This window comes from Centruroides vittatus, unplaced genomic scaffold (assembly GCF_030686945.1).
Source record: "Centruroides vittatus isolate TY-2023 unplaced genomic scaffold, ASM3068694v2 contig_1146, whole genome shotgun sequence".
Taxonomy (NCBI): domain Eukaryota; kingdom Metazoa; phylum Arthropoda; class Arachnida; order Scorpiones; family Buthidae; genus Centruroides; species Centruroides vittatus.
In genome coordinates, this window is record NW_027120736.1 from 1 (window position 1) to 25,416 (window position 25,416).

The window sequence follows — 25,416 nt, forward strand, 5'->3', positions numbered from 1 at the left end:
ATTTGTTTATTCGTTTTATATTACTTGCGGATCTTAATGTTAAACCAGTGACATTACGATTTTGTATGTCTCATTTGTCAGGGGATGCAGAAAAAGCGTGTACAATACTTCTATAATGTTAAAAAATTATCTGTTACTTTGGCAGCATTATTTACAACCAAATTTAATGATTGAGACGAGCAAGGTACAAAAAAGCTTTAGAGTTTATTTTTTTTAAATTCACGATTTATATATCTGTTGTTATAAAAATTTGTCTTTTTACTGTTTTTTTAAGACTTAAATATTCAAATACAAAGTAACTGGTTTCGACTTATTTCTACTTAAGAAGTAATTAAATAATTAAGAGATTAGGGAATTGGGGAAATAAATAAAACCCTGCCGAAAGAGTTAGAATATTACTTAAACAAAAGCTTAGCCCAACCAATCTAAAACCGAGTACAGTGGGCACTGATTTCTTCGTAGTATTAGATAATAAATTTTGAAATTTTTTTAGTTCAATGAGAGTGACTAAAATGTTGTAAATTTTGGAAATTTCCGTAGGCACTAGTCCTAAAACGAATTAGTTAGAAAACAAATGACGGACAATCTACTTAGTATTAAGTTTAACATATTTAGATTTTTACAGCTATGGTGAAAAACGTTTAAAATCTGCAACAACCCTGTCGCGTCTTTTGGGTATATTAGTGATGCGACAAAAGAGGCATTTGACATTGACCGGTATCGGCACCCTCGGGATTTGGCATGCACACACAGCACACCTACCAGGACGTCTCTGATTCCATTCATTAACCACTCGTAGAGAGCTATTTCACTAAGTGGATTGTTTTAAGATTTAAAAAGTAGAGAATATTTTATGTTATTTTTATGTACGTTTCTTTAGAAAATTACATTTAATTATAATCTTCTTTAAAAGTGTATTAATACAATTGAACAATATATTGTACCAGGTATGTATATCCACCGCACATTTTATTTCATCGAGTAAGTTTTTATAATTTATTTTTAATTTTATCCCTTATATCGCGGCCAGCGGTTCAGAATGTAATTGTGATATTAAAAATACATTTAGAGAAGTCTACAGTTTTTACTGGCTTATCGAACAAATGAATACGAATGGACCCTAGACCATCACTGACGCGCAATTAACTGATTGCCCCTGGAAGTCGGCTTCTTACAGAAACACAGCTTTCCTGTCATCAGATGTCACGGCACGCCACTGCACTGTATTAAATTTTATTAGTCGGTTAGATCATAAATGCAAGAATATAGACACATTTTCCACCCCTTGAAATGGCTAGCAAATCGTCTTCGTCGAATTCTCACCACATAAACCAACGAGCTAGAATATACTACATAGACGGGTGTAGCGACGACATGTTTGAAGAAATTGAATACACGTTTGCCATTTTCCTTTTAGTCAAGGGGCGTGATATCTGTGTTGTGTAAAAGCGACCAGCTAGAATATTCTAACTCGTTGCGTAAAAATGTGCAAAGAAAAGGAAAAGTGGCACCATCTGAGTTAAAAGTTTTAACTCTTAACAGATGGTGCCAGTCAAAATGACCCTGTTTAGTTTTTTTAAATTTTATTTTGAAGATAAATAACAAGACATTTCTTTCTTTAATGTCAATTCTGGTGGGACGAAAGATACACGTTGCCAGTGGAGACAATTGAAGCAATTTTGATTTGTCATTATAATTTTAAGATGATTTGCCCCAAATTTATAATTATGTGAAAGAAAAAAATGATATAATTAAGAAAGTAAAATCAACTTTAAAATATGAGTGGGCTAAAAAGGATTAGCCTCGCATCTTTTTTATTATTCTACGTGTTCATTTTATTGGATTACTTAAACTTTATTGATTTTTTATCAGAGTAAAATAAATTATTATTAACCCAGTTTTTTCATGTTTTATTTATTTATCACCTAAATAAACGTCCTGTATCAATGCTTGGCAATTATGGCAACCTATTTATAAGTAATCTAAAAATTTAACTTATTTTCATTTTTAATTAATAGAAATTAAGACTAAAGCATTGGTAATTTGTAACTATGACCCGAAACTGACACAAATCCAGTTCCTGCCATTGGCGCTGTTCTCCTTAGAGGTATAATTTAGATCTAATGCTCATTCGGAAGGCTAGATGCTTGTTTCTGTGAAGAAAATCTACACATTGCCGCCAGACACGACACGCCAGATAAGAGCGAATAGTTGGGCTGTTTATTCTGTAGGCTGTAGTCACAGCCACTCTGTGTAGCATATTTTTTTTTTTTTTAGCTCTTTCCGCCCTGTGGGTACTAAGAGAGCCTCTTTTTTTTATGAAGCCCATTATGGGTTCGGCCAGGCCCACAATACGGCGACTAGGCAGTGAGCGACGGGGCCCGTCATATCCGGATGGACCACTCCGAAAAATTCCTGGGGATTATTCGACCCGTTTGGATTCGATCCTGGGTCCCCCAGCATAGGCTGCCATTTTGACCGCTCGGCCATCCAGCCGCAATCTATGTAGCATATTGTAGCTGCTTTGATGAGAAAAATAACAATTTCCCAACTATGTTATCTAGTAACCGTGTTTATAAGCATTTACAACTTTTTTTTTAATGAAACACGTCCCTACTCTCAAAATGAAGCATTTTGCCATTTTATAATAATTAATAATATAAAATTTTTTTATAATAAAATTTCACCACAGCCGGAAAAGTTATGCAACTTGTCGCAAGATTTTTTTTGTAGCTAACCAAAGGAATTTCTGAATTGTCTCAAAAATTTATTTGCCGCTAGAGAGTGTTTTGTCGACGTAAGATGGCTGCTTCCGTTGAATAGTGTTTTGTTTGAGATGGACATGATTCTTTTTCGATTGTTTAGGTAATTTTATTTTATATTTTTGTAATTAAGAGATCCTTGTATGTTTATAAGTAAGTTTTCCTTTATTATGGATGAATTCAGAACATCTATAAATAAATAATGGAGATGGTGCTTCAGCGGCGCGCATCGTACTATGAGCTATTTCATGAGTTCGCTTGTCATTTTCGGTTGCCGCTGAAGGCCATCGTAATAGATTCGTAATGGAGTCAGCTGACATAAATGAGGAACGAGAAATGGCACGTGGTTCGAATTATCTGTATGGTCCCGGAATTTAATTTGTTTCTCTCAGAGTTGACATCTTACCGTGCTGCAATCGCGAAGAATTTAACTCTAAAAAGTAATATAAGTTAGGGCGAATAGATAACTGTGTTTTGCACATAATTCACGTAACGTATATTTCAATGACATAAAAATATATATACAAAAGAAAAAAAGCCTTTTAATTTAAATAAATATGTAATAAAATCGTTCCAATTGTGTTACAACGAAATAATGAGAACAAATAATTTTGTTTTTATTAATTAGAAACATGATAATGTCCAATGGACAAAATGAGTCATCCCCACATTACGAATGACTGTGTTCAGCAGACTCAACAGTTGTAACTGAGCAAATCGGTAGCTGTCACGTAGCAGCCTGGATCTGCTGACGGACGAGTGTTGGAACAAAAAACTTCATTGGTCAATTTCAGGTAGCAATAGTTAGCGTAAGTGAAAGACGCTACCAAATGTGACATCAAAACACCAAACATATTCCGAAAGAACGCTAATGTAGAGTGCATTCGGCAGAAAAATACACAACAGCTCCAGAACTGTCGAGTTTGCTGAATGCAGCCAATGAGAAAATACCCAATTAATAATGAATAATGAATACAACGTTTTTCTATTTTTGGACTGACTTGATACTGCTGTTATTAATGTTTTGATGATCTCGTAGAATTTGAAATAATGGCAAATGTGTGACATTTTAAAATATAAATCAAGATATTATTTGATTAATATAGTCTTTGAAATTTATAATTTGGCTTTTATAAGTTCATTACTGTTTATGTATTGATTATGGATAACAATGTCTTCAAATTTTTAAATTTTTATAGACAAAGACCTAATAGTTTTTCATATATATATAGGGCCTAGTATATTATTTCAGTTCAAAATATTGTAGCATTTTTTCTGTTTGTCAAATAGATTATGAGATATACAGAAATAAATATAGAATGAATAGGATAAAAGTAAAAAATGTTTTTCCTCTATTTCTGTTTTTCTAAATACAGTGGAACCTCGGTATATGTCTGCTTTAGAATACGTCCTGTTTGGACGAAACAAATTTTGCTCAGTATACGACTTAATTCAATTATACATGCCATCCAGCGCCGGATTAAGCCTCTAGCGGGCCCTAGACAAAATTTAAATTGGGGCCCTATTTAAATAAGTTGCTTCTAAACAAATCTTATATAATGTGACATTAGCGTAGCTAGCATGGGTGACACCCGGTGCTATCGTGGTGTCACCCTTTTTAACTGTTCTATAAAACACTATTGAATTGTAATAACTTCGCACTTGAGCAACTTGAACGCTACATCGAATATGCGATGGCGCGACGTATAAGTTTAAATTTAGAAAATGAATCATAACCATACATCAGTATTACTATGAGAGACGGCCCTAGGAATATATGTAGATGGTGCGAGATATCTCATGGGAGAGATTACTTTTGACGCACAGATGGCTGTTGACCTTTTTTTTCTTTTTTTTTTTTAGGCAATGGCTAATGGAGCCGGGCCCCTCCGAATTACGGGCCCTAGACATTTGCCTACTTTGCCTATTCGATAATCTGGCCCTGATGCCATCTATGAACAAGTAGCGGTGTACTTAGACCAGACTAGATGTTCACGGTACCACGGTTTATAACTTTGTTAAATTTCTTCTGATTATAATTTGTAAGTAAAATTTTATTATTTTTATTAATCATGAATTGCAAAAAGGCAAATGAAAAGCAACAGAAAACTAAAAACTTGACTAGAATCACAATGGAACTGAAAAAAGAGATTGTTGAGAAATATGAAGGTGGCATGCGTGTTCGAGATTTAAGTGTTGCATACCATATTCCGAGAATGACAATATCGACAATCGTGAAAAATAAAGACATTATTAAATCTGCTAACGTTGCGAAAGGGGTTTAATCAATTTCTAAACAGATTATTAGTATTAAGGAGTGTTTGATTTGATTTGATTTTGATTTAATGATTTAAATAATATAATACAATATACTGTAATAACTTTAAAAATCTATAATAAAATTTATTTTTTTATTAATGTGCTCAAATAGTGTTTAAATTATTTTACAACCCCATTAATATATCATATCAAGAGGGTTTTTTTTTTTTACATGAGAACGGATTAATCATTTTTACATTACTTCTTATGGGAAAGGTTGGTTTGGTATACATCCTATTCAGTATAAGTCCAAACATCAGGAACGGATTAAGGTCGTATACTGAGGTTCCACTGTATGTAATTTTAAATGTTTTTTTATCTTTATTTTATGTTTCAGTTAAACTTGGATGATAATTATATTAATAAAATTGCAGCATAAAGTATTTTTTGTATTTATGATTTAAGTTCTTCATTAAATTTAATATTAAGAATAATAATGAAGTGTAGTGTTTGAGTAATAATGCTGGCTTTTCACTTACCACAATTGCATTATCATCACCTGATAATTTGTAGAGCAATGTTATTGCTGCCCTACGTGACTACACAATTTGCCCAAAATGGAAGGTGATTTGCAATGAATTCTGAGAATTTTTTTAAATGGTGGCAAAACTTTCAACTTAAAATGAACTTTTTTATATTTTTCAATTTAATTTTTTAAATTTAATATATACTATTTTTTGCACCTTTTCAAAATTTCCACACTACACTCTATATATTGCTAAGGGTGATAGGTAAAAATACGATGTTGTGTATGCTTGGAATTATGGATGTTGCATACTGATTGGCTGTGACAGAATTGCAACGCAAAAATATACATTGTCTCAGTACTCTGTCGCCAAAGTACTTGAAGGTGATTTTAATGCACGTGAGTGGGGACGAAAGCAATTGAATTGATTCAAAATCATGCTAAGTGGATAGTCCAGCATAAAAGTAATAAAGTAAAAAGTTACACATTGTTAATGGAACAGAAAAAAGAATACACCTGAAATTTAAATTCTGCTTTATGGCTTATAACTTTTCTGTAACAAATTAATATATTAAATTTTTATAGATGTTAGAAATCAACGAATGAATATTGTTCTTTATATTTTAGGAAATTTCATTCAAAATCTGAGTTGGTATTTGGGAAACATGAATTTCTATATAAGCTGAATAGGAGATTATTATACTCCAATTATCAAAGTTATAAAAATTGTGATATTCATCAAAAATCAACTTGTAATTTATGTAAATATAATAAAAGATTGGTACATACATCAGCATACTTAAGTAAAAAATTTCAGGTATTGTATTAAAAAAATACTTATTTTATAAAATAAAAATTTTATATAAATCTATTTTAAACTATAATTAATTTTTGAATTAATTAATTTCAAAGTATGCACTCTATTATAGAAATATGTTCCAAAAACAAAAAAGAAAGAGGAAGTTATCGAAGTTTGGAAAAATATGACTGTTTCCCATTTAGCTAAACAAGCAAATAGAAGTATTGGTAAGAGATATTTTTGTTGTTATACTATTGAAATTAAGAATGATATACTTGTTTGTTTTAATAAAATCTAATGAAAGAACTTGTTAATGCACAATTAATGAATATTAATACTTACATTTTTAATTTAACTTTAGTAAATTATATTTCAGATGATGTGTATGAAGCAATGTTATTTGTTGAGAATTGTGAAAATTATTCAGAAGATAATGCAGGTATTAATTTCTTTTCTTTATATCATGATTAATTTATTAGGTAATATTTAAATGCTTTCAAAAATCACACATATACCTTTTTCAAGAGTTTAATATTTATATTTTGCCTGTATAATTTAGTAAATAAATAATCCAGATAAACAGTTGAAGTTCATTTACTGGCACCCAGTAATTTAGTACTCTTTAAAAAGCAGTTGATAATCCAGAATTGTTCAATAATAATCTGGCTTGCTAGTATTGCAGAGATCTGAATTCATTTGGACATATGATGCATTAAAACTCTAGGTAGAAACTCTTATGCAGTGTAATTCAGTAAATTAAATGTAGTCTACATTGTCTTGTTACTGAATACATGTTTTGTATTCAGTAACATGCCTGCCTGATGTATTTCGTTTTTCTCTCGCAGGCTGTTGTGAGGGACAGCACCTAAAAAACAGCTTTCTCATACTCTGAGTAAGTGTAACTTTTGACAGTCATATGTATACAGTACATGTTTGAAAAATAAATTTTACAGTATATGCAAATGAATCATTGTGAATGTTTATTTTATGAAATAATATATTCATTAACATATTTTACAGTTTTCAATCAATCTTAACACAATATAGTGCACTGTATGATCTTCAGACTTATTAAACAGCATGTGAATTGCTGTATTGTACCAATGCATACAGCAGCATGCACTGGTACAAAATGTACAGCAATGTCTACAATGTTCAGATTTCATAAAACTTATTGAACTTTGCAAAAACACAAAAACATTGGTAGTCCAGCACTATCCTAGTATCATGGGTGCCAGATTAACAAACTTCTGTTAATTACCGTATTTTACAGACTATAAGACGCACTTTTTTCTTCGAAAAATTGCCTCCAAAATTCAGGTGCGTCTTATAGTCCGTAGCATCTTATAGGTATTTTTTTTTAAAAAATTGCTTAAAAATTAAAGTGCGTCTTATAGTCCGTAAAATACGGTAATTAAATTTGAAGACAAAGTCTGCCAAAACAGTCATGATTTTATTCACTTCCATGTTCTGGAAACATTCCATAATGATTAACTTTTCCTATTAGGTTACTTGGTTACCAAAAATTTAAAAAATGTTCTTAAAACATGAAAAAATATACAGGGTGTCCACCATGAACCTGACATATTTGTTTTGACTGCCATATCGAAGTGCAAGGCAGTAATCAGATGTCGTGCATTCCATTAGGTGGAGAAACTGTGGAAGTTGTATAGGTAATTTTGAAAAATCACCAAAGTGACTGTAGGTGGTATGGCAGTAGTCAAATGCAAAATGGCTTCTCAAAAGCTGTGTGGTGGTACACTGAAACAAATTCTGTGATTCAAGTGCAATGGAACTTTTGTCGCATATTTGGCAAGGAGCCATCCTTGAGGAACACTTTCAAGTTATGGAAACAACACTTCTTGACGAAGGGATCGTCAAGAAGTGGCGATCGAGGAGGCCAAGGCCACTTCTTGGCCTCCTCGATTGTCGGATATTACGCCCTTAGACTTTTTCTTTTGGGGATTTGTCAAGGACAAGGTTTACCAGTGTCAAAATTCATGACCTTCAACATCTTCATGTGCACATTCAAGATGCTGTTGCTGCTGTCATGTTCAAGATGCTTGAAAGAACCTGGCAGGAAATGGAGTATAGACTCAATGTTCTACATGCAACAAAAGGAGCTCATGTAGAGGTTCATTGACTTTTTTAATAAAACTTTTTGAGTTTTACATCATAAAATGTACATTACGTCCTTCCTGAGTGGTAGATTTTTTACAACAGTTTCAAATGTGTCAGGTTCATGGTGGACACCCTGTATATCTGATTAAAAAATTTTTAGTTTGTCTCCACTCCAATTTTAAAAAGTGTTTTTATTTTTTAATTGGATATACAGTAGAACCATGGTTATCTGAGGTATTGTGGACTGATATTACCTTAGATAACCAAAAATTTGAATAAAACTGACAGCCATGACTATTTTGGATTAAAAATTACAAATATGAAAGATGGTCTCACTTTTAAGTTTCTTTTTATAACTTAATGAATTTAATCTTATAAAAGAACAACAACTTTAACATCATATAGCTAATAGATACAATAGTTTAAGAATAATTTCTGTAGTATTGTAGTTACATTTTAATATGAATAGGCTTATGTCACATTGATTAAATGATATAAGGTAACAGAAACAATAATTTTGCAATACATGTTATCATTTAAACTTTCTCTTATGATTTATAGTATAAGAAAAGTAGTGTATTCACTTAGAACCTTGATCAATCAGGACTCAGATAATGGAACCTTGATCAATCAGGACTCAGATAATGGAACCTTGATCAATCAGGACTCAGATAATTGGAGCTCTAATGTATATTTAACAGAATGCACTCAGCAAATAATTATTAGATTATCAAAACACACTTTACACTGCCGAGATAATTTATTGAAAACAAACTAACATTTTCAGCCTATTCCATAGGCCATCCTCAGGTTAAACCAGAAGGTTGGAACAACGATGTTCTGAAAATAGAATATGTAAATTTGAATACAAAAATAATAATGAAAAATAATAAAATAACAGAAAAATTATATATATAAATATAAATATAAAAGAAAAACAGAATCAGATATAATAATAAAAATAAAAATCCATTTTTATTTGTGAGAATATAGCAAATAATATTAGTATTCTTTAGTATTCTAAAGCTAGTATTCTTTATTAATAAAGTTTGGTATTGTGATAAAGCTAACTAACATTATTCTTTATGTATAAAATTGAACTCTCTTAGAAATGAAAATAATTGATTAAAAATCAATTTTAAAACTGTTATAGAAACTATTTTATGAAAACTTTTTCTGAATTGCACAGCATAATTAGTCAAATAATAAATAGTTCTAATATTAGCATCAGTTTTATTTGATAATGAAATTAAATTCTTACTATTAAATATTACGGTAATGAAAATTCAATATTTTTTAAATTATTCAAATTCAAATCTAATTTGAATCTGAGGTGATTAAAATTGCTATCAAATTGCAGAATCTTGAAAGCCGATACCAGATTAACAGAATCTGGTATTAGCTTTCAAGATTCTGCAAGTTATTGAAGATTTATAACTTGTCCTTAATGCTAAACATCAAACATTTTTATCAAATAGAGCAAATCATTTTATTAAATGATATTTATTCATTGCAAAGTTATTGTATAATTAAGAAATTATTCTCTTAAAATGTAAATATAACTAAAAATATGTTCTATTTTTCTTTAGTTCTTGATGACATAAGTATTATTAAAAAACTTGCCAAAATTCTTGGTTTTCGATGTAAAATAATTGGTTCACCTGTCATTTATGCTTCAAGGACTAATGAATTTAAAGATGCTACAAGAAGGTCTGATTTAATTTATTCTTATTTCATTGTTATGTAAATAACTTTTTATAATTTATCTAAAATAATTTACTTTAATAGACCTCCTCCTGAACCAGCAAGTCTTGTAAAACGAACTCCAGTTGTTACTATTATGGGTCATGTTGATCATGGAAAAACCACACTTTTGGATACACTACGACATACTTCTGTAGTAGAACAAGAATTTGGTGGCATAACACAACATATAGGAGCTTTTACAGGTAAAATGCAATGTTATTTATAAAAATTGATTGTTGTTGCATTAAAAAAGTATTTGATAATCATTATAATGTGATAGAAATGGCTTTCTTACTTTCTTATTTATTAAAATAAGTTATGAAAGTTTATCATATAACAATATATGATAATTTAAATTATATCACTCCAAATTATATAACATATAATATATGACAGTTCACAAAAGTATATGACTGATGTATATTGCTGTTGTTGTTTAGAAAGTTATTTCATTGTATGAAGAAAAAATTGTATTTGCTGTATATAAATGCATATTTTTATATATTTCAATATATTTTTACATTACTTTTATTTATTAATTTCAAATTGCTTTGAAAATCACTATTTGAAAATTATCCAAAAATATAAAATATATGCCAACAATAATGCATTGATGGCTTTACCAAGAATGTAGACGTTAGCCTGTTGCTCTATCCCAGAATGCTTCAAGTTCAGATCAAGAGCCTGAAGAATTTTTCATGGTCAGCCTGACCTAGATATGCCAAGCTCCATTACCCCTTACCCCAATTGTGGATTTGGTTGAATCCATACTGGATATTTTTTATGTCCTGCCAAGTGTTTAGCCCATACAGCAGAAAGAGTGGAAAAAATGAAAATCAGTAGTACATTGAAATTGAACAACTGAAGGTTTATATATATATATATATATAATTTACAAAAAAACAAGCAGAGACAAAAAGCAAACAAATGACAACTCTATCAGTATGTTATTTTAGATTTATGAAAACTTAATTCAACAGCATCCTTAGCATCTCTTCCAGACAACTAATAAATTTATTTTATGCTGTTGTTAAATATGATAATTAGGATTTTAGCTTTAAGTAATTAATAATATGTAATTTGTGTTAGTTCTCAGAGTTTTATTTAAATAATGATTTATATCAAAATTCAATTTCAGTATGAATTACAATTACATATTATATATAATATATATACAAAACCAAAATTATTCCTCCATTATGAATTTTCATTCAACGATATTATAATTTGAATAAAACATATTTTAAATTCAGTAATATTCCATATCATTTGTTCAATATTGACATTAAATATTAATTTAAAACATATTTTTAGTTAACTTGCCAAATAAGGAAAAAATAACATTTTTGGACACTCCAGGACATGCAGCATTTTCAGCCATGAGAGCAAGAGGAGCAAATGTAACAGATATAGTTGTTTTGGTAGTAGCAGCTGATGATGGAGTAATGGAACAAACAGTTGAATCTATAAAATATGCAAAAGAAGCTGAAGGTATACAAATTCTATTTGTTCTTTTTTTAGTTTTAATGGCTTTCATTTCTTTTTACAACAGAACGACTGCAGATTACAAATACTCTTTAGTATCATATCAAAAGTATTTGCATGATGTATATTACAAAATGTTCATAGCACTTCATATCATTAAGGATTTTGAAACAATAAAATGCTGTTACTTTTGGATAAGTCTCTTTTGCTGTTTTAATAATAATGAAAAAAAGAAAACTATTTTTGAAAAAGAAATTAGTGATATTTTAGGCAAATGAAGCAAAATAGAATATATTAAACATCATACTATAATTTTATATAAATTTTTTTTACAATAAAACTTTTTTATTGTGACATATATAAATTTTATATTTGTGTACTGAATACTGAAATTATTAATAAAAAATAAATACCAAAGACATAAACATTAAACTTTAATATATTGTGAGATCCGCGGGGGGTAAGAGGACGTCTTATCTCCCTTTCCAGTGACAGGTCATGGACCCGCTCACTTGTCAAGGATGGCGGTTACGCGTTACGCGAATGGAGGAGGTCAGTGGGACCGATGATAAGGTGTGGCCGACAGTCAAGTAAAGACACCATTTTCAACAACAAAACAATATTTATTGGAATAAATCTAAGGAACAAGTACAACATGAAATCGCGAGAGCGAGGGAGGGGGAGAGAGAGAGAGTTTACAATACCGAGTGCATACCTCTTTTTAGGTTCTATAGAAGACGGAATATCCAGAACATCCAATGAATAAGGGCACTATGTCAAAAAAAATGGAAATCTAACTGTGGAGGCGATTTATCCAAAGAGTGCACACAAGAAAACGGTCGACGTTGTACACTCATGGAAAGAAGTTCCGAGACCCCCTGAGGGAGAAAGAAGCGGGTTTTATAATTTTGTGGTGGGAAATTATGTCACGAGACTGATTGTTTAGATGTTAAAAGTGTCATCAGGATTAAAACAATTAATAGTATTGGTCAGTAACGGTAAACTTTACGTTTTTACCGCGTGAGAACGTTTACTTTTTAGAGAAAGGGTTATTAAAATCCCATGAACTCCGAGGCTCGTTTTATGAGTCATTCGGGGGGGGATACTTTAGAAAATCCAATAGATCCCAGATTTCACAATATAAACCAGGTATGCAAGCAAAGAAAGAAATTATGATCTAGATAGAAAAAAAGGTCATAGTCCCATTAAAATACACAATAGTATTGGTAGTTTAATTTATCGGAGAATATATCAAGTCACCAATGAACTTAAGCTTAGATTTCACTGAGAATTACATTTCCTCAGTTTGTAAACATTAGAGTTTATATTTTATTAAAAATTAAAAATATAAAAATTTATTTAATAAATAAATTAACCAATTTATTCTTTCAAAAATTGAAAAATTAGAAATATTCCTGTAAATGTAACTCTAATAAAAATTCAACTTTTAAAATAGTATTTTAGTTTATTTGAAGTTTCTCCAAATCTGTTTCTTATTTTCTTTTAGGTTAATTTTTGCAAAAATATGCTGTCTGAAAAATTGAGAGGAATTGTTTATGAATAAACTTGTCTGTTTCTCCAACAATTCTTTGTGTATATTTATATATAAATCACATTAAACTTATAATATGAGCATGAAAAAGTTAGCAATTTTAAAAATTTAATAAATTCCTTGAAAATTTTATTATTTTCTTTTTATATATTCTTTCTTTCAATGAATATTTTTTCCATTTTTAATAGATGATATTTTTTTTTAATTATTTCTGAGTTCTTTGTTATTGTTCCTGATTAATAATTAGTTGCTATTTATCTAATATCCGATATATTAAAATAATAATCTAATCACACAAATATTTTAAATATAGATTTGTGAAATGACTTAAGACACTTAATTTTATTTTAATTAATGCATTAATAAAAACTAAAATTTCATAACTCTATTATTATATTTAGATGAATTAATTCTAATAAAATTCTACAAAACTGATAAAGTTCAATTAATATACAGCGATACTATGCTAAATTTTTTATTGTAATAACAAATATATTCTGAATCTATACTATCACTTAGACTTAAATTATTTTAGTTATAGATTTTGAGGTATTAGTGTATATATATATTATTTGATGCATTTTGTATTATTCCATAGTATAAGCATTTATAAACTATATATTTCATTTCAGTTCCTATAATTGTAGCCATAAATAAGATAGATAAGCCAAATATTAATATTGTGAGTACTATTTTTATTATTAAATATAAAGTTTTATAAGCTAAAATAAATAAATTTATAATAATTCATAATTCTGAAGATTAGAAAAGAAAAAAAACTGAAACCTAGTTCATTGAAAATTTGTACATTGTTTTAATTTTTATATTTTAGAATTTTTTGGACTTTTTTATTATAAATGGTTTATGTTAATCTACTAACAAGTTTAATTATAATAATAAATAAATTTTGAGTGTAATTTAATTATATCTATACAGTGAAATCTCACTTAATGAGCACCTTGGATAACGAGCAAAAGAAATTGTAAAAAAATGACTTGTTTAATGAGCAATGTTTTGCATAATGAGTGACTAGGTGAGGGAAAGTCCCATGCACATGCTCTATCAGTCTGTGTTTAGCACTCGTTTCACTGGCATCTTAGTGTTGCTTGTGATCAAACATTTTTCCAAACTTGTGTTCACACATATTACGTATAAACATCAGCAACCATTGCCCGTTATATAATAAACACACCAAACAATATGCCAAATTCTTGGGCTATGTAAAGGCTATAATTAAATATTAGAAATTAATTAATTTGACTAGAGGTAGGCAGTTATACTGCCATCTTGTATTAAATTTAATGACCAACTACAAATTAAATTTCAAAAATGTCTAAATTAAAAATTAATTACTTATAATTATTAAATTTAATATGAGACGGAAGCATAACTGCCTAACTGTAGTCAAATTAATTCATTTCTATTATTTAATTATAACCTTTACATAGCCCAAGAATTCAGCATAACGTTTGGTGTGTTTATCAGACATATCTGTGATTTATTTATTTATTTATTTTTTTTTTTGTTTTCTGCAAATCGAATTCACATTTCAGGTTGGTTCATTCCATGCTAGAAGAAAAGATGATGAGGATTCATGCTCCTTAACAATGTATATTGTATAATTTTCTTTGAATAAATGTTATACATAAAATATTTGAGTATTTTTTCAGCCTGGAATGCATTATCATATTTTACATTACTTTATATGGGAAAAACTATTTCACTTAATGAGTGTTTCGCATTACGAGTAACATTCTGGAATGAATTATGCTTGTTAAGCGAGGTTCCACTGTATTACTATTATTCAATTATATAAAACTTATAAAATCTATTATATAATTTTTTGTTAATTGATATTATCAGGACAAATAATAACAAACTGATTTTTTCTGGAAAAGGAAACAATTCTATAACTCATTATATAGCATTAACAATTTTCAATTCTTTAAGAGAGGATGTTATCCTCAGAAATATTTGATTTATTTAATTTTTTTTTTTTTTATTTACTAAGATACTATGGCCATAGGTCCTTTTCAAGTATCTAAAAGACAGTTATTACAAACAAAATGTTAATAAAACAATTGAAAACAAAAAGAAGTAAACACAAAAACAGTTATATGTTAAAAATGATTACAGTATATCAATTATATGACTGTAGATTGTAGGTATTTCCTCCATTTTTTAATGCAAATTATTGAATATACAATCATTTAATGTTATGTGAATATTTGGCTGATAGAATTATTTTTAATACATTTTTTGAAATTCTTATAGTTATTCATTTCTTAATTTCCTTTTTAGATGAATTCCACAGTTTACCGTATTTTACGGACTATAAGACGCACTTTTTTCTTCAAAAAATTGCCTCCAAAATTAAGGTGCGTCTTATAGTCCGTAAAATACGGTAATTATTTGGTATATTGGAGCAATCTGTCCTGTTATGTTTTGAAACTGAGAGTAGATAATCATTGACTCTTCTGCCATTATAACTATCTTGTCTTTGGTACTTTATTATTATATCACAAAGAAAACAGTTTTTTTTTTGGAGTTTGATTAATTTAAAACTATTTAAAAATGTTTGTTTCATATATAGCAATCTAACCCTTTCTATTTTATCTTGATAATAGTATGCAGTAACTGTTTCAAATCTAAATTATGTATTGCTCTGATTAAAGTTTTGTGAGATTTGAAGTCTATTTAAGCAATATTCAGGTGCAGTACTCCGTGTTGTAATTGCAATTTTATCTTGGTTTCAATGCAAGTTTCGTATAAACGGTTTATCAGATGATATTCAAATAACCTTATATTTCCTTGATTATTCCTGTAAATCTTGCTAAAGTTTTGGCCAGTTCATTTATTTGCAAATTCCATCTTAATTTATTGCCTATTATAATTATTAGGTACTTTATATTGTCGACTCTTTTTATTTTAATGTCATTCATTTTTATGTGCATCTGCTTGAGATTAACTTTTTTTGTTTCTATTTACAAAACAGGTATTTTGTTTTTGTTGATATTTATATTCATGTTGTTTGATTCATATAATTTATTAACTTGACTAACATGTTATTTAACTCATGTTGGATGGCCTGAAAGTTTTCATTTGAATATGTTATTACAATATCATTGTCATACATAATTATATTGTCTTCTGGCAAGGTTTAAAAGAAGTCATCGATATATATACAGAAGAGTAGAGGTCCTAATATTGAGCCTTGAGGAATTCCTTTCTTTAAAAGTGCAAAATATTTTGAAATTGAATTATTTATCTATATGTGGTATTTTCTGTTTGATAGATATGTCATTAGCCATTATAAATAAATAACTTCTTTCTGCGGAGTATAGCCTAATTTGGCCATTCGCTCGTCCATACTGATGACAACTATAATTTGCAAAATCTCCACCAATCTTTATAAATTCCTTCTAATGATGATACATTAATTCACAGTCAGTCATTAGCCATTATAGAGAAATGCCTGTTAATCCAATATTTTATAATTTACTTTTGAGAATTTGGAGATTTACATTATCAAATGCTTTGGATAAGTCTGTGAATACTGTTATTACTACTTGAGACATATCTAGTATGTCACAAGTAATCTATGCAGTTTTGCAATAACTGTTTGTTTGACATTTAACAAGGTGTCTTCTGTAGAAAAGTGTTGTTTATAAGCATATTGATATCGACAAATAACATTTAGTTTGTTTATATACTTCCAAAATCTATTATAAAAGATGTTTTCTATAATTTTTGTCAGAACTGGGATGATTATGATTAGACAATAGTTATCTATTACTATTCTTAAACCTTTATTTTTGTAAATTGGTATAGGGTACGTTCGTTAAGTCAAACAAGTTAAACGAGAATGACGTCGTCGTCATTCTTGTTTCGTTAGACTTTTCGAACGATTTGTTATAACTAAATGGCTGTTTCTAAAATCGAAGATATGAATGTTGCTAGTGCAGCCTTATCCAAAATATTTTTCTTACGTTGCTTCGGATGGACAGTTATTTCAATCATTTCACCTTTTAATTCACAATTTAAACACTCGAGTAGATCTAGAAACATTGATATCGTCGAGTGCCATTTTCTTAACGAAGTAAACTAACTCTTTCCTTGAGCTTCGTTAGAGTTTCGTTCGATACGTCATCACCGCGGAGCATGCGCACTGAGCGAGACTACTACTTTTCGAACGATTTGTTACTAACGCATTTAACTCGTTCGACTTAACGAATGTACCCATAATTATGTTATGATTTAATATGTTTGGGAAGATTCCTTTCTCACAAGATTTGTTAATTAAGAAGCACAAAAGGTTTGCAATTATATCTGCTATATTCTTGGTTATTTCTTTATCTATATTATCAATGTCTGGGGCATTGTCCTTCAGATTCATGATTACATTAAAGACTTCAGAAGAAGTATTATCTTCCAAAACAAAAAACTTGATAAACTATATGTTGTAGTTGTTGGTGTTGAGTGATTGAGATTTTGAGTAAATGGGGCAAAGCCCTTCATAGAATCATAAAAATCTGCAAATACATTACTGATCATGTAATCATTATTCAGTAATCTTCCATTTGAGAGCAGTGATTTTATATTCTTGTCCCCTTTCTATTTTTACTATATTTGAAGGTAATCATTTAACATTTGTCCAGAATTTGGCCAATGAACTTATATTGTAGAATAGATTAATGTAATAATTCTTTCCTTCAATTCATATTTTGTTCCTTATTTTTTTAATCAAATCTTTTGTTTCCAATAGTATTCTATTATATTAATCTGTATTTTTCTTCCTTTTCTTTCATTTCTCTGAACAGTGATCTTTTCTGTTTTATTAAAGATAGGGTATCTTTTGTTAAGAATTTCAATAGGAATAATTTCCTGTTGGATTATTATTATTTTTGAATTCATATATTGAAAGGTATTTTTTGATGAATATTGATAGCATAGATTGTAAGAAATCTCTTACTTGTTCTATGAAAAATTCTCTTACATAATAGTTGTTCAAATAAAACTGGGATTGAAATGCATTATGCAGTAAGTTAATTGAAGACTTATTTATTTCCTATGCTTTATGGTAACTTTAATATCTATGTCTTTCCAAGGAATGAAAGCAAGTAAAGGCAAATTGTCAGATATTGATTCCTAATGTACTAAAAATTCAGTCTCATATATTAGGGGCAGTCAAACGAAAACGAGACAGATGGGGAAAAAAGTAAGTAAACTGTTTATTATTTCAAAAGTAATCACCATAACTGTTAATACATTTATTCCACTGTGAGAAAAGATGATCAATGCCTTCATGGAATAATGTTTGCGGTTGCCTACAGAACCACGATTGTACCCAGGCGTGCATCTCTTCATCCGAAGCAAATCGACGGCCATGAATGTCTTTCTTCAGGGATCCAAAAATATGAAACTCGCATGGGGAGAGGTCAGGACTGTATGGAAGATGTGTAAAGGCTTCCCAGTGAAACTTGAAGCATGCCATCAAGTCCAAACGCCCAGGAATGTTGATGGACGGCATCATTCCTTTGCGGGATAATGCCCACCCACATGTTGCAAGGTTGTTTCGACTACACTGCAGAAGTTTCGCTGGAAACCCTTATCCATCCTCCATACAGTCCCGATCTCTCCCCATCGATTTCCATATTTTTAGAGCCCTGAAGAAAGACATTTGTGGCCGTCCATCGATTTGCTTCGGACAAAGAGATGCATGCCTGGGTACAATCATGGTTCCGTAGGCAACTGCAAACATTATTCCATGAAGGCATTGACTATCTTTTCTCACAGTGGGATAAATGTATTAACAGTTATGGTGATTACTTTTGAAATAATAAACAGTTTACTTACTTTTTCCCCCATCTGTTGCATTTTCATTTGACTGCCCCTAATATGTTAGTTAACCCCAGATCAAGTAATGAGTGAGTACTACTATCAAATCTTGTTGGTTGTTTTAAATCTGCCAGAATTGTAAGATTTTCCAAAAGGCATAAGTTTATTAAATCATTTGTGCTGGCGACATTGTCTTTCAGTAAATCAATGTTAAAGTCTCCTATTATAATAGTTTATATTTTTTGTATTTATTGTTGTTTTTATAAGAGATCACTGAACAGAGAATATCTAAAAGACTTTGTAGTCAATTGCTGGAGATCGCTAGATCATTATTATCAGAACTATACTATTTATCAATTGTTAAGGTAATTATGTCTAAGTAGTTTTCTGTGAATGTTAATTCAGATATTACATCCTAATTCAGATTCTTATTAATGTATTTTACAATTCCTCAGTGTTGGTTCGGAAGTCTCTCAACTTTTTACATATTCATTTGTCCATGTTTCAGCAATTGTTAATATGCCAAAGTTAAAACTGTAGTCATTCAATATTTTTAAAATTTTAAGATATTTACTATTGAATATTTAATCCTCTAACATTACAGTAGAATACATATAGTCCTTTTTTGTTGAAGTGTGTTAATTTCTTGTGTCTAAGGAGCATTTCCATTAAGAAAATAAAATGTCAATTTGCCTTAGCAATAATGTGTGGATAGGACACGAGGCTATGTCTTTCTTTATATAGATATTTCCTTTATTAATCCATGTATTAGCAATTTTTCCTTCTTTCTTCAGCATTCTAGTTCTATGAAATAAATTTCTGTAGTAGGGTGTTAAATGATTGCAAACATAAATATTATATTCTTCACTTACAATACCACTTATTTGTGGTTATTTGTAATTTTTTCTCTTTAATGACATTTGTGATTTTTTGTTTTATAGTAGGGTTAACTAATTTTACCACAATTGGTTGTGATGATTTACTAGCTGGTCTTTGATTTTTTTGGCATGTTTTCACTCGATAAGCATTTAATATACTTGATTTATCAACTTTTCATCCACACAGGTCATTATTCTATCAGTTATGTCTAAATTTAAATAAATATTATTTGAATTCTTGAAGGTTTGTGAGTTTTTGTTTTAGTGTTATATGTATTTTTATTCTTTAAAACAAAAACTTATAAATTTTAAAACACTGCATAAATTGTTTTGCATTATTCTCATAATTTATTATATTGAAATTCTGAAGTTTAGAATCTTATTTTAAAGGACCAAAATTATAAAAGATTAAATAAACTGTAAAGCATAAAAAGCATTTATTAATTAAATTAGTCTCAAAAACACGAGAACTTTTGATAAGAATCAATTCTCTTATCATACATAATTCAAACATTGAATGGCTTTTTTCAAAAGTTGGCAGATTAGTAATATAATACAGTACTACAGTACAATAAATTTTTAATAAATTACCACATACCATAAATATGCACATTTTCATAATTGTATAATTTGTTTACACAGATACTTATATTTTGTTACAGTTGTTCTATATTTAATTTTCTGTAATTTAACATTTAATTTTGTGTTTAAATTCTATCAATTCTATATATTTTTGTTCAAACACAACCACAGCTCATTTGCATTTTGTATTTAAATTCAAATGTAATTCTGTTTGAACTCAACTGCTTGGTCTTCAAAAAAAGCCATTCGATATGTGAATTATGTATACCTGAAAATGACAGAATTGATTCTTGTCAATAGCTCTCAGTGTTTTTGTGATTTTTTTTTAAATCATCATTTCAAAATATATCAGTTTAACATCAGAAGTCAGAGTTTTTCTTTTAAGAAACTCTTTAGTATGAAAACTTACTTTTTCATTCCTCTAGATTTTATCCAACAGTCTGAACAGTTAATTCATATGGATACCAATCGAAAGGGGTCCCAGACATGTCTTTATTTTGAAGAATTTGATGTGAAGTACGTTAACTTTGATTCCACTTGAACATTTTCACTGGGCCTTTTTTTAATTCTTTGATTAGACCCCAATATTGAACTTATCAGTACATTATCTCTAGCTAGGTGTCATGCCATTGTCCCAAACTATTGGCATGACTCTAAGCTACAGCTCCTTACATCTGATTGCAGCAACTGAAGTAAATAATCATATTTTTAGCAACATGTAGTGAAACTAGATTCTATTTTAACAGTATTTTTAATATCATTAAAGTAAAATAAATATAATTATTATATTTTATATTCTTTCATATTATAAGTTGTATGTGTTGTAATTTGGTGGATAAATTTAATTTATCCAAAGTTTATTCAAACTATTAAATCTAAAATTATCTAGGAATATGTCAAAACTGGACTTTTGACTCAAGGTGTTCAATTAGAAGATATGGGAGGTGATGTACAAGCTATTCCTATTTCTGCACTCAAGGTATTATGGAATTATTTATTGTAATATTTATTAGTGATGACCTTATGTAGTACAGTTTAGCATGGAAACAAATTTTTTTTATCCAAAGGGAACTAATTTAGATCAATTGATTGAAGCTATTTTAATACAAGCTGAAATAATGGAAATAAAAGGAGATCCAAAAGGCTTAGTGGAAGGTGTTGTCATTGAATCAACAGCAAGTCAACATAGAGGGTAGGTAATTTAATTTCTATGAAAATAATGTTATGGGTATTTATATGAACTTCAACTATTCCATGTTATTATTAAATTAGAAATGTCAGTCTGTTAGAGAAGAATAAACTTTTGAAATTGAATCACATTGAAAATATAATTAAGAAAAAATCATCAGCAAAACATAGATTCTATAAACATCAAATTAATCTAAATAGAAAATGTTATAGAATGTTCTAAATTGCTACTTCAGTCCCTTCTTATTTAATATAAAAGGAAAGTTTATTTAAAATGTTTAGATTTGCTTACTTCTTTAAAATATTAAAAGGAAATTTTTGTACTATTGCTCTATTTCTCAACTAAGTTCTAAGTCCACAAATGGTTGGTTTTGAGTAATCAGTGAATATATCCTCTGGACATATGGAAATGCATGCACATACATACTCTAGGAATATACATCACACTCAATTATGAACTATCATAAGCAATTAAAGTTTAAAAGGGTGAAATAAGTGCATGTTTTTCTGTATCTCAAACATTTATCCATGGACTTATATCTTCTTGAACTAACCTTTTCAATTAATAATATAAAATACGATTAACAGTCTTATAATACATTTTTATTTATCATGAAAGGCAGATTTATATTTTTAGGACATTATTATTTACTATGATGATTATATAGAATTTTCTTTAAATCATCATCACATTAAACAATATTTTTCAAATTAATAAATTACAAATCGTATTAAACAATACAATATAAAACATATGTTTTAAAGTTTTATATTATAATAATTTCAAACTGATATATTTTTATTTTTTGGCCAAGTGAATTCAAAAATTTTTCAACCCAAAATACAGAATTTTCATATATGAAAAATATCAGTCATATTAATATTATGCAACTTTCCTCATTATTTATTTCTGTTTGTTCCATGCAATGTTATGAAAAATTCCATAAAAATTACTAGAAATGATGTGTTAGAAAACAAATTATGTAAAAGACAGTGAGATTAAAAATCTTAAATTGTCTTATATTTAAATTAGTGAGGAAAAAATGTAGAATTTTATGTTGTTATTTCTTCATAAGCATTTTTTGACTAAATATATCACATTAATCTTTCAACTTCAACAAATATATGTATAAAACAAATATGTCTGACCTCTTCAAAACCTTCTTTAGATTAACATTCAAAAAAAAGGACACCACTTGAAATTTTGAACATCTAACATTACAAGAGGAGTAGATCATTACAAAATTTCAGATGGACGACTGAGGTTCAAATATGAAAAAATATAACAAAAAATTAACTAGAAGAAATGTTATAGTATATGTTAAAACTGTTGTTGAGTATCATGGGTATCCTTGCACCCTAGTAAAGCAGCTTGTTCAGGCTTGTTCACCTGTAATCAGAGGACCAATACACCAAGGAACAGAATAAAAGGTACTATTACTATCATCCAGCTATAAATGTTTCTAAGCCTAATGTTTTTAATAATAAGGCAAATGCTCTTTGTACTAAGAATATTCTAAATTATTTAGTAAATATTGTCACATTGATGAAAGGTGAACAACGATAACAATTTGTTGGTAAACACAAAGGGATGTTTATTAACCCACAGAATGTACTAACTCTGCAGCACACATTACAAGAAAAAACTTATCCTTAACCTGACAGCTTGCAGTTTTATAGCATGAGGGAACATTCTCGAAATATGCAATTGATAGCGAATTAACATGCATTCTCAAAACTTTGAGAAAGTGAACGTAAAAAAACTAATTCACCATTGAACAGGTTCAAACTGGAGACCTTTCAATTCATAGACAGAGATAATGACCACTGCCATGGCACTTGATGGTTGGGAAAAGTAAACTGTGGAATTATTAATTTAATAAATATGGTACATAATGCCTACCTTTAATACCAAATTACTCAGAACTTAATTACCATATTACTTCAAATATAAGCCTCAGTAGGAGTTTAAAATTGGGAAAAATAATAATAAGTAAAAATGATTTTATGTATGTGATTTATGTCAATTGCAGGGTATCTTCCTTTTTTTAGGCCCAAGAATGATTTTGTCTTTTTACACAAAAATAACTTTTCCTTTGAGGCTCTCCAATGATGCACGTTCTTTTTGTCAACCATAAATCCTTTACTGGCTGTGCAATTTCCAATTTTTTTGGCGCACAATATAACTTTTCTTTTGAATTCAGCATATGTAAACTGCTTTTCCATTATTAGTGAGTATGGGTAAAAAATTTTTTTAAATTTGATTTTATAGAGCTGTGATCAAACAGCAACTGGATTAAATCAGAAAAGTGTGAACAGGAGCGTTCGTTGATAGCAGTTTATGCTATCAACGTTCATAATACTATGTTCGTGCGTAGAGCTTAAAGCAAAGACCCAATTGCTGAGGAGCAGGAGATCGGCAGAAATAAGAAGTTAAAATATTCACTTTGAATTTAAGCCACACCCAAGTTTTAGTCTTAAAAATTTGAATAAAAAATGCAGCTTAAATTTGAAGTAGTAAGGTATTAATAGTAGCAGTAAAATAACCCTATTCAATACAGCAATCATTTGGCTTGCTCTCATTCAGTTTGACCCATTGTTTAACACCATATACTGTGTGATAGTAAAAGATAAAAATGCACATCTACTCTACAAAAGGAGCCCACAATGTACCAACTCTTGCATAACAGGAAAGATGAGCAAGATGAACACAATTCTTGAAATTTATAAGATGCTCATTTGGGATTTACGATTCAACATGCTAAGAAAATACAAAAGGGCAATGTTCTGCTCCCTTTTAGCATGACTTTGTGAGCATAAGATCAACATCAGGAAATAGCTACACACCACTGCATTATCCACCTATGCTACAGACTCCAAGGTTGATGTTAAGTAGGACAAAGCCTCTAAAATTTGTCCAACATGCAAGATTAACTGTTTAAAATTCTTGGAACAACTGGAAATTTATCTATGCCAATGGAGGGCCATTTGTATCAACTTTAAAGACACAAACATTTCAACAGGGTGGAAATTATTTTCAAGTTATAGTTCCTTTTTTTTTTTTTTTTTTTTTTACTGTTACCTGAAGAAGGACTTGAAAAGGTTGAAAATGTTTGTTTTAAATGTGTTTTCCAAATTTAAAAGATTAGTATGATACATTTAGCCATATCCTTCAGTTTGGATGTACAGAACATTACAAGCATTTTTTGACAATAATAATAATAATTTTAACTTCAAAAGTTGATTGAACTTTGATTTGACATTTTAAAGTCACTGCAGTTAAAGTACAGGGTAGTTATAATTAAAGTTGCCCTCTCAGACCTGTATAGAGCCTGTTTTCTTTGATGTATTTTGATGAAACTCGGTATATACGTTATATGGACCATGGGGAAAAGGAAAATGCAAAAAAAAAAAAAAATAATTAGTTCAAATTTCTACCACTACATGAAGAACAAAAAACACAAAATGAAAATATGCAAAAGGTTTTTATTCACAACATTTGTTCAATGTGCAATCTATTTGCATCAATCACATAGTAATGTTCAAAATAACCACTCAGTCGGTTTAACGAAACACAAAGTTTATATTTACAGCAAAATGTACAAAATAATACAAATTAGAGTCACAATTAAATATGCACAAACACTAGTCCACACAACAACCGACTATTCCCGAACACG

General features: G+C 29.3%; 1 protein-coding gene across 1 annotated transcript in view; it reads left to right on the forward strand.

Annotated features, from left to right (window-relative positions):
• Positions 1 to 2,799: 2,799 nt before the first annotated feature.
• Positions 2,800 to 25,416, forward strand: part of mIF2 (mitochondrial translation initiation factor 2) — a 31,206-nt gene continuing 8,589 nt past the window's right edge. The window contains exons 1-10 of the mRNA XM_067274091.1: positions 2,800 to 2,865; positions 6,175 to 6,364; positions 6,477 to 6,573; positions 6,723 to 6,785; positions 10,057 to 10,177; positions 10,256 to 10,416; positions 11,528 to 11,704; positions 13,883 to 13,932; positions 21,438 to 21,527; positions 21,616 to 21,740. Coding sequence (XP_067130192.1) covers positions 2,837 to 2,865; positions 6,175 to 6,364; positions 6,477 to 6,573; positions 6,723 to 6,785; positions 10,057 to 10,177; positions 10,256 to 10,416; positions 11,528 to 11,704; positions 13,883 to 13,932; positions 21,438 to 21,527; positions 21,616 to 21,740 — 1,103 coding nt within the window. The 5' untranslated portion in view covers positions 2,800 to 2,836. The remainder of the gene's footprint in view (positions 2,866 to 6,174; positions 6,365 to 6,476; positions 6,574 to 6,722; positions 6,786 to 10,056; positions 10,178 to 10,255; positions 10,417 to 11,527; positions 11,705 to 13,882; positions 13,933 to 21,437; positions 21,528 to 21,615; positions 21,741 to 25,416) is intronic.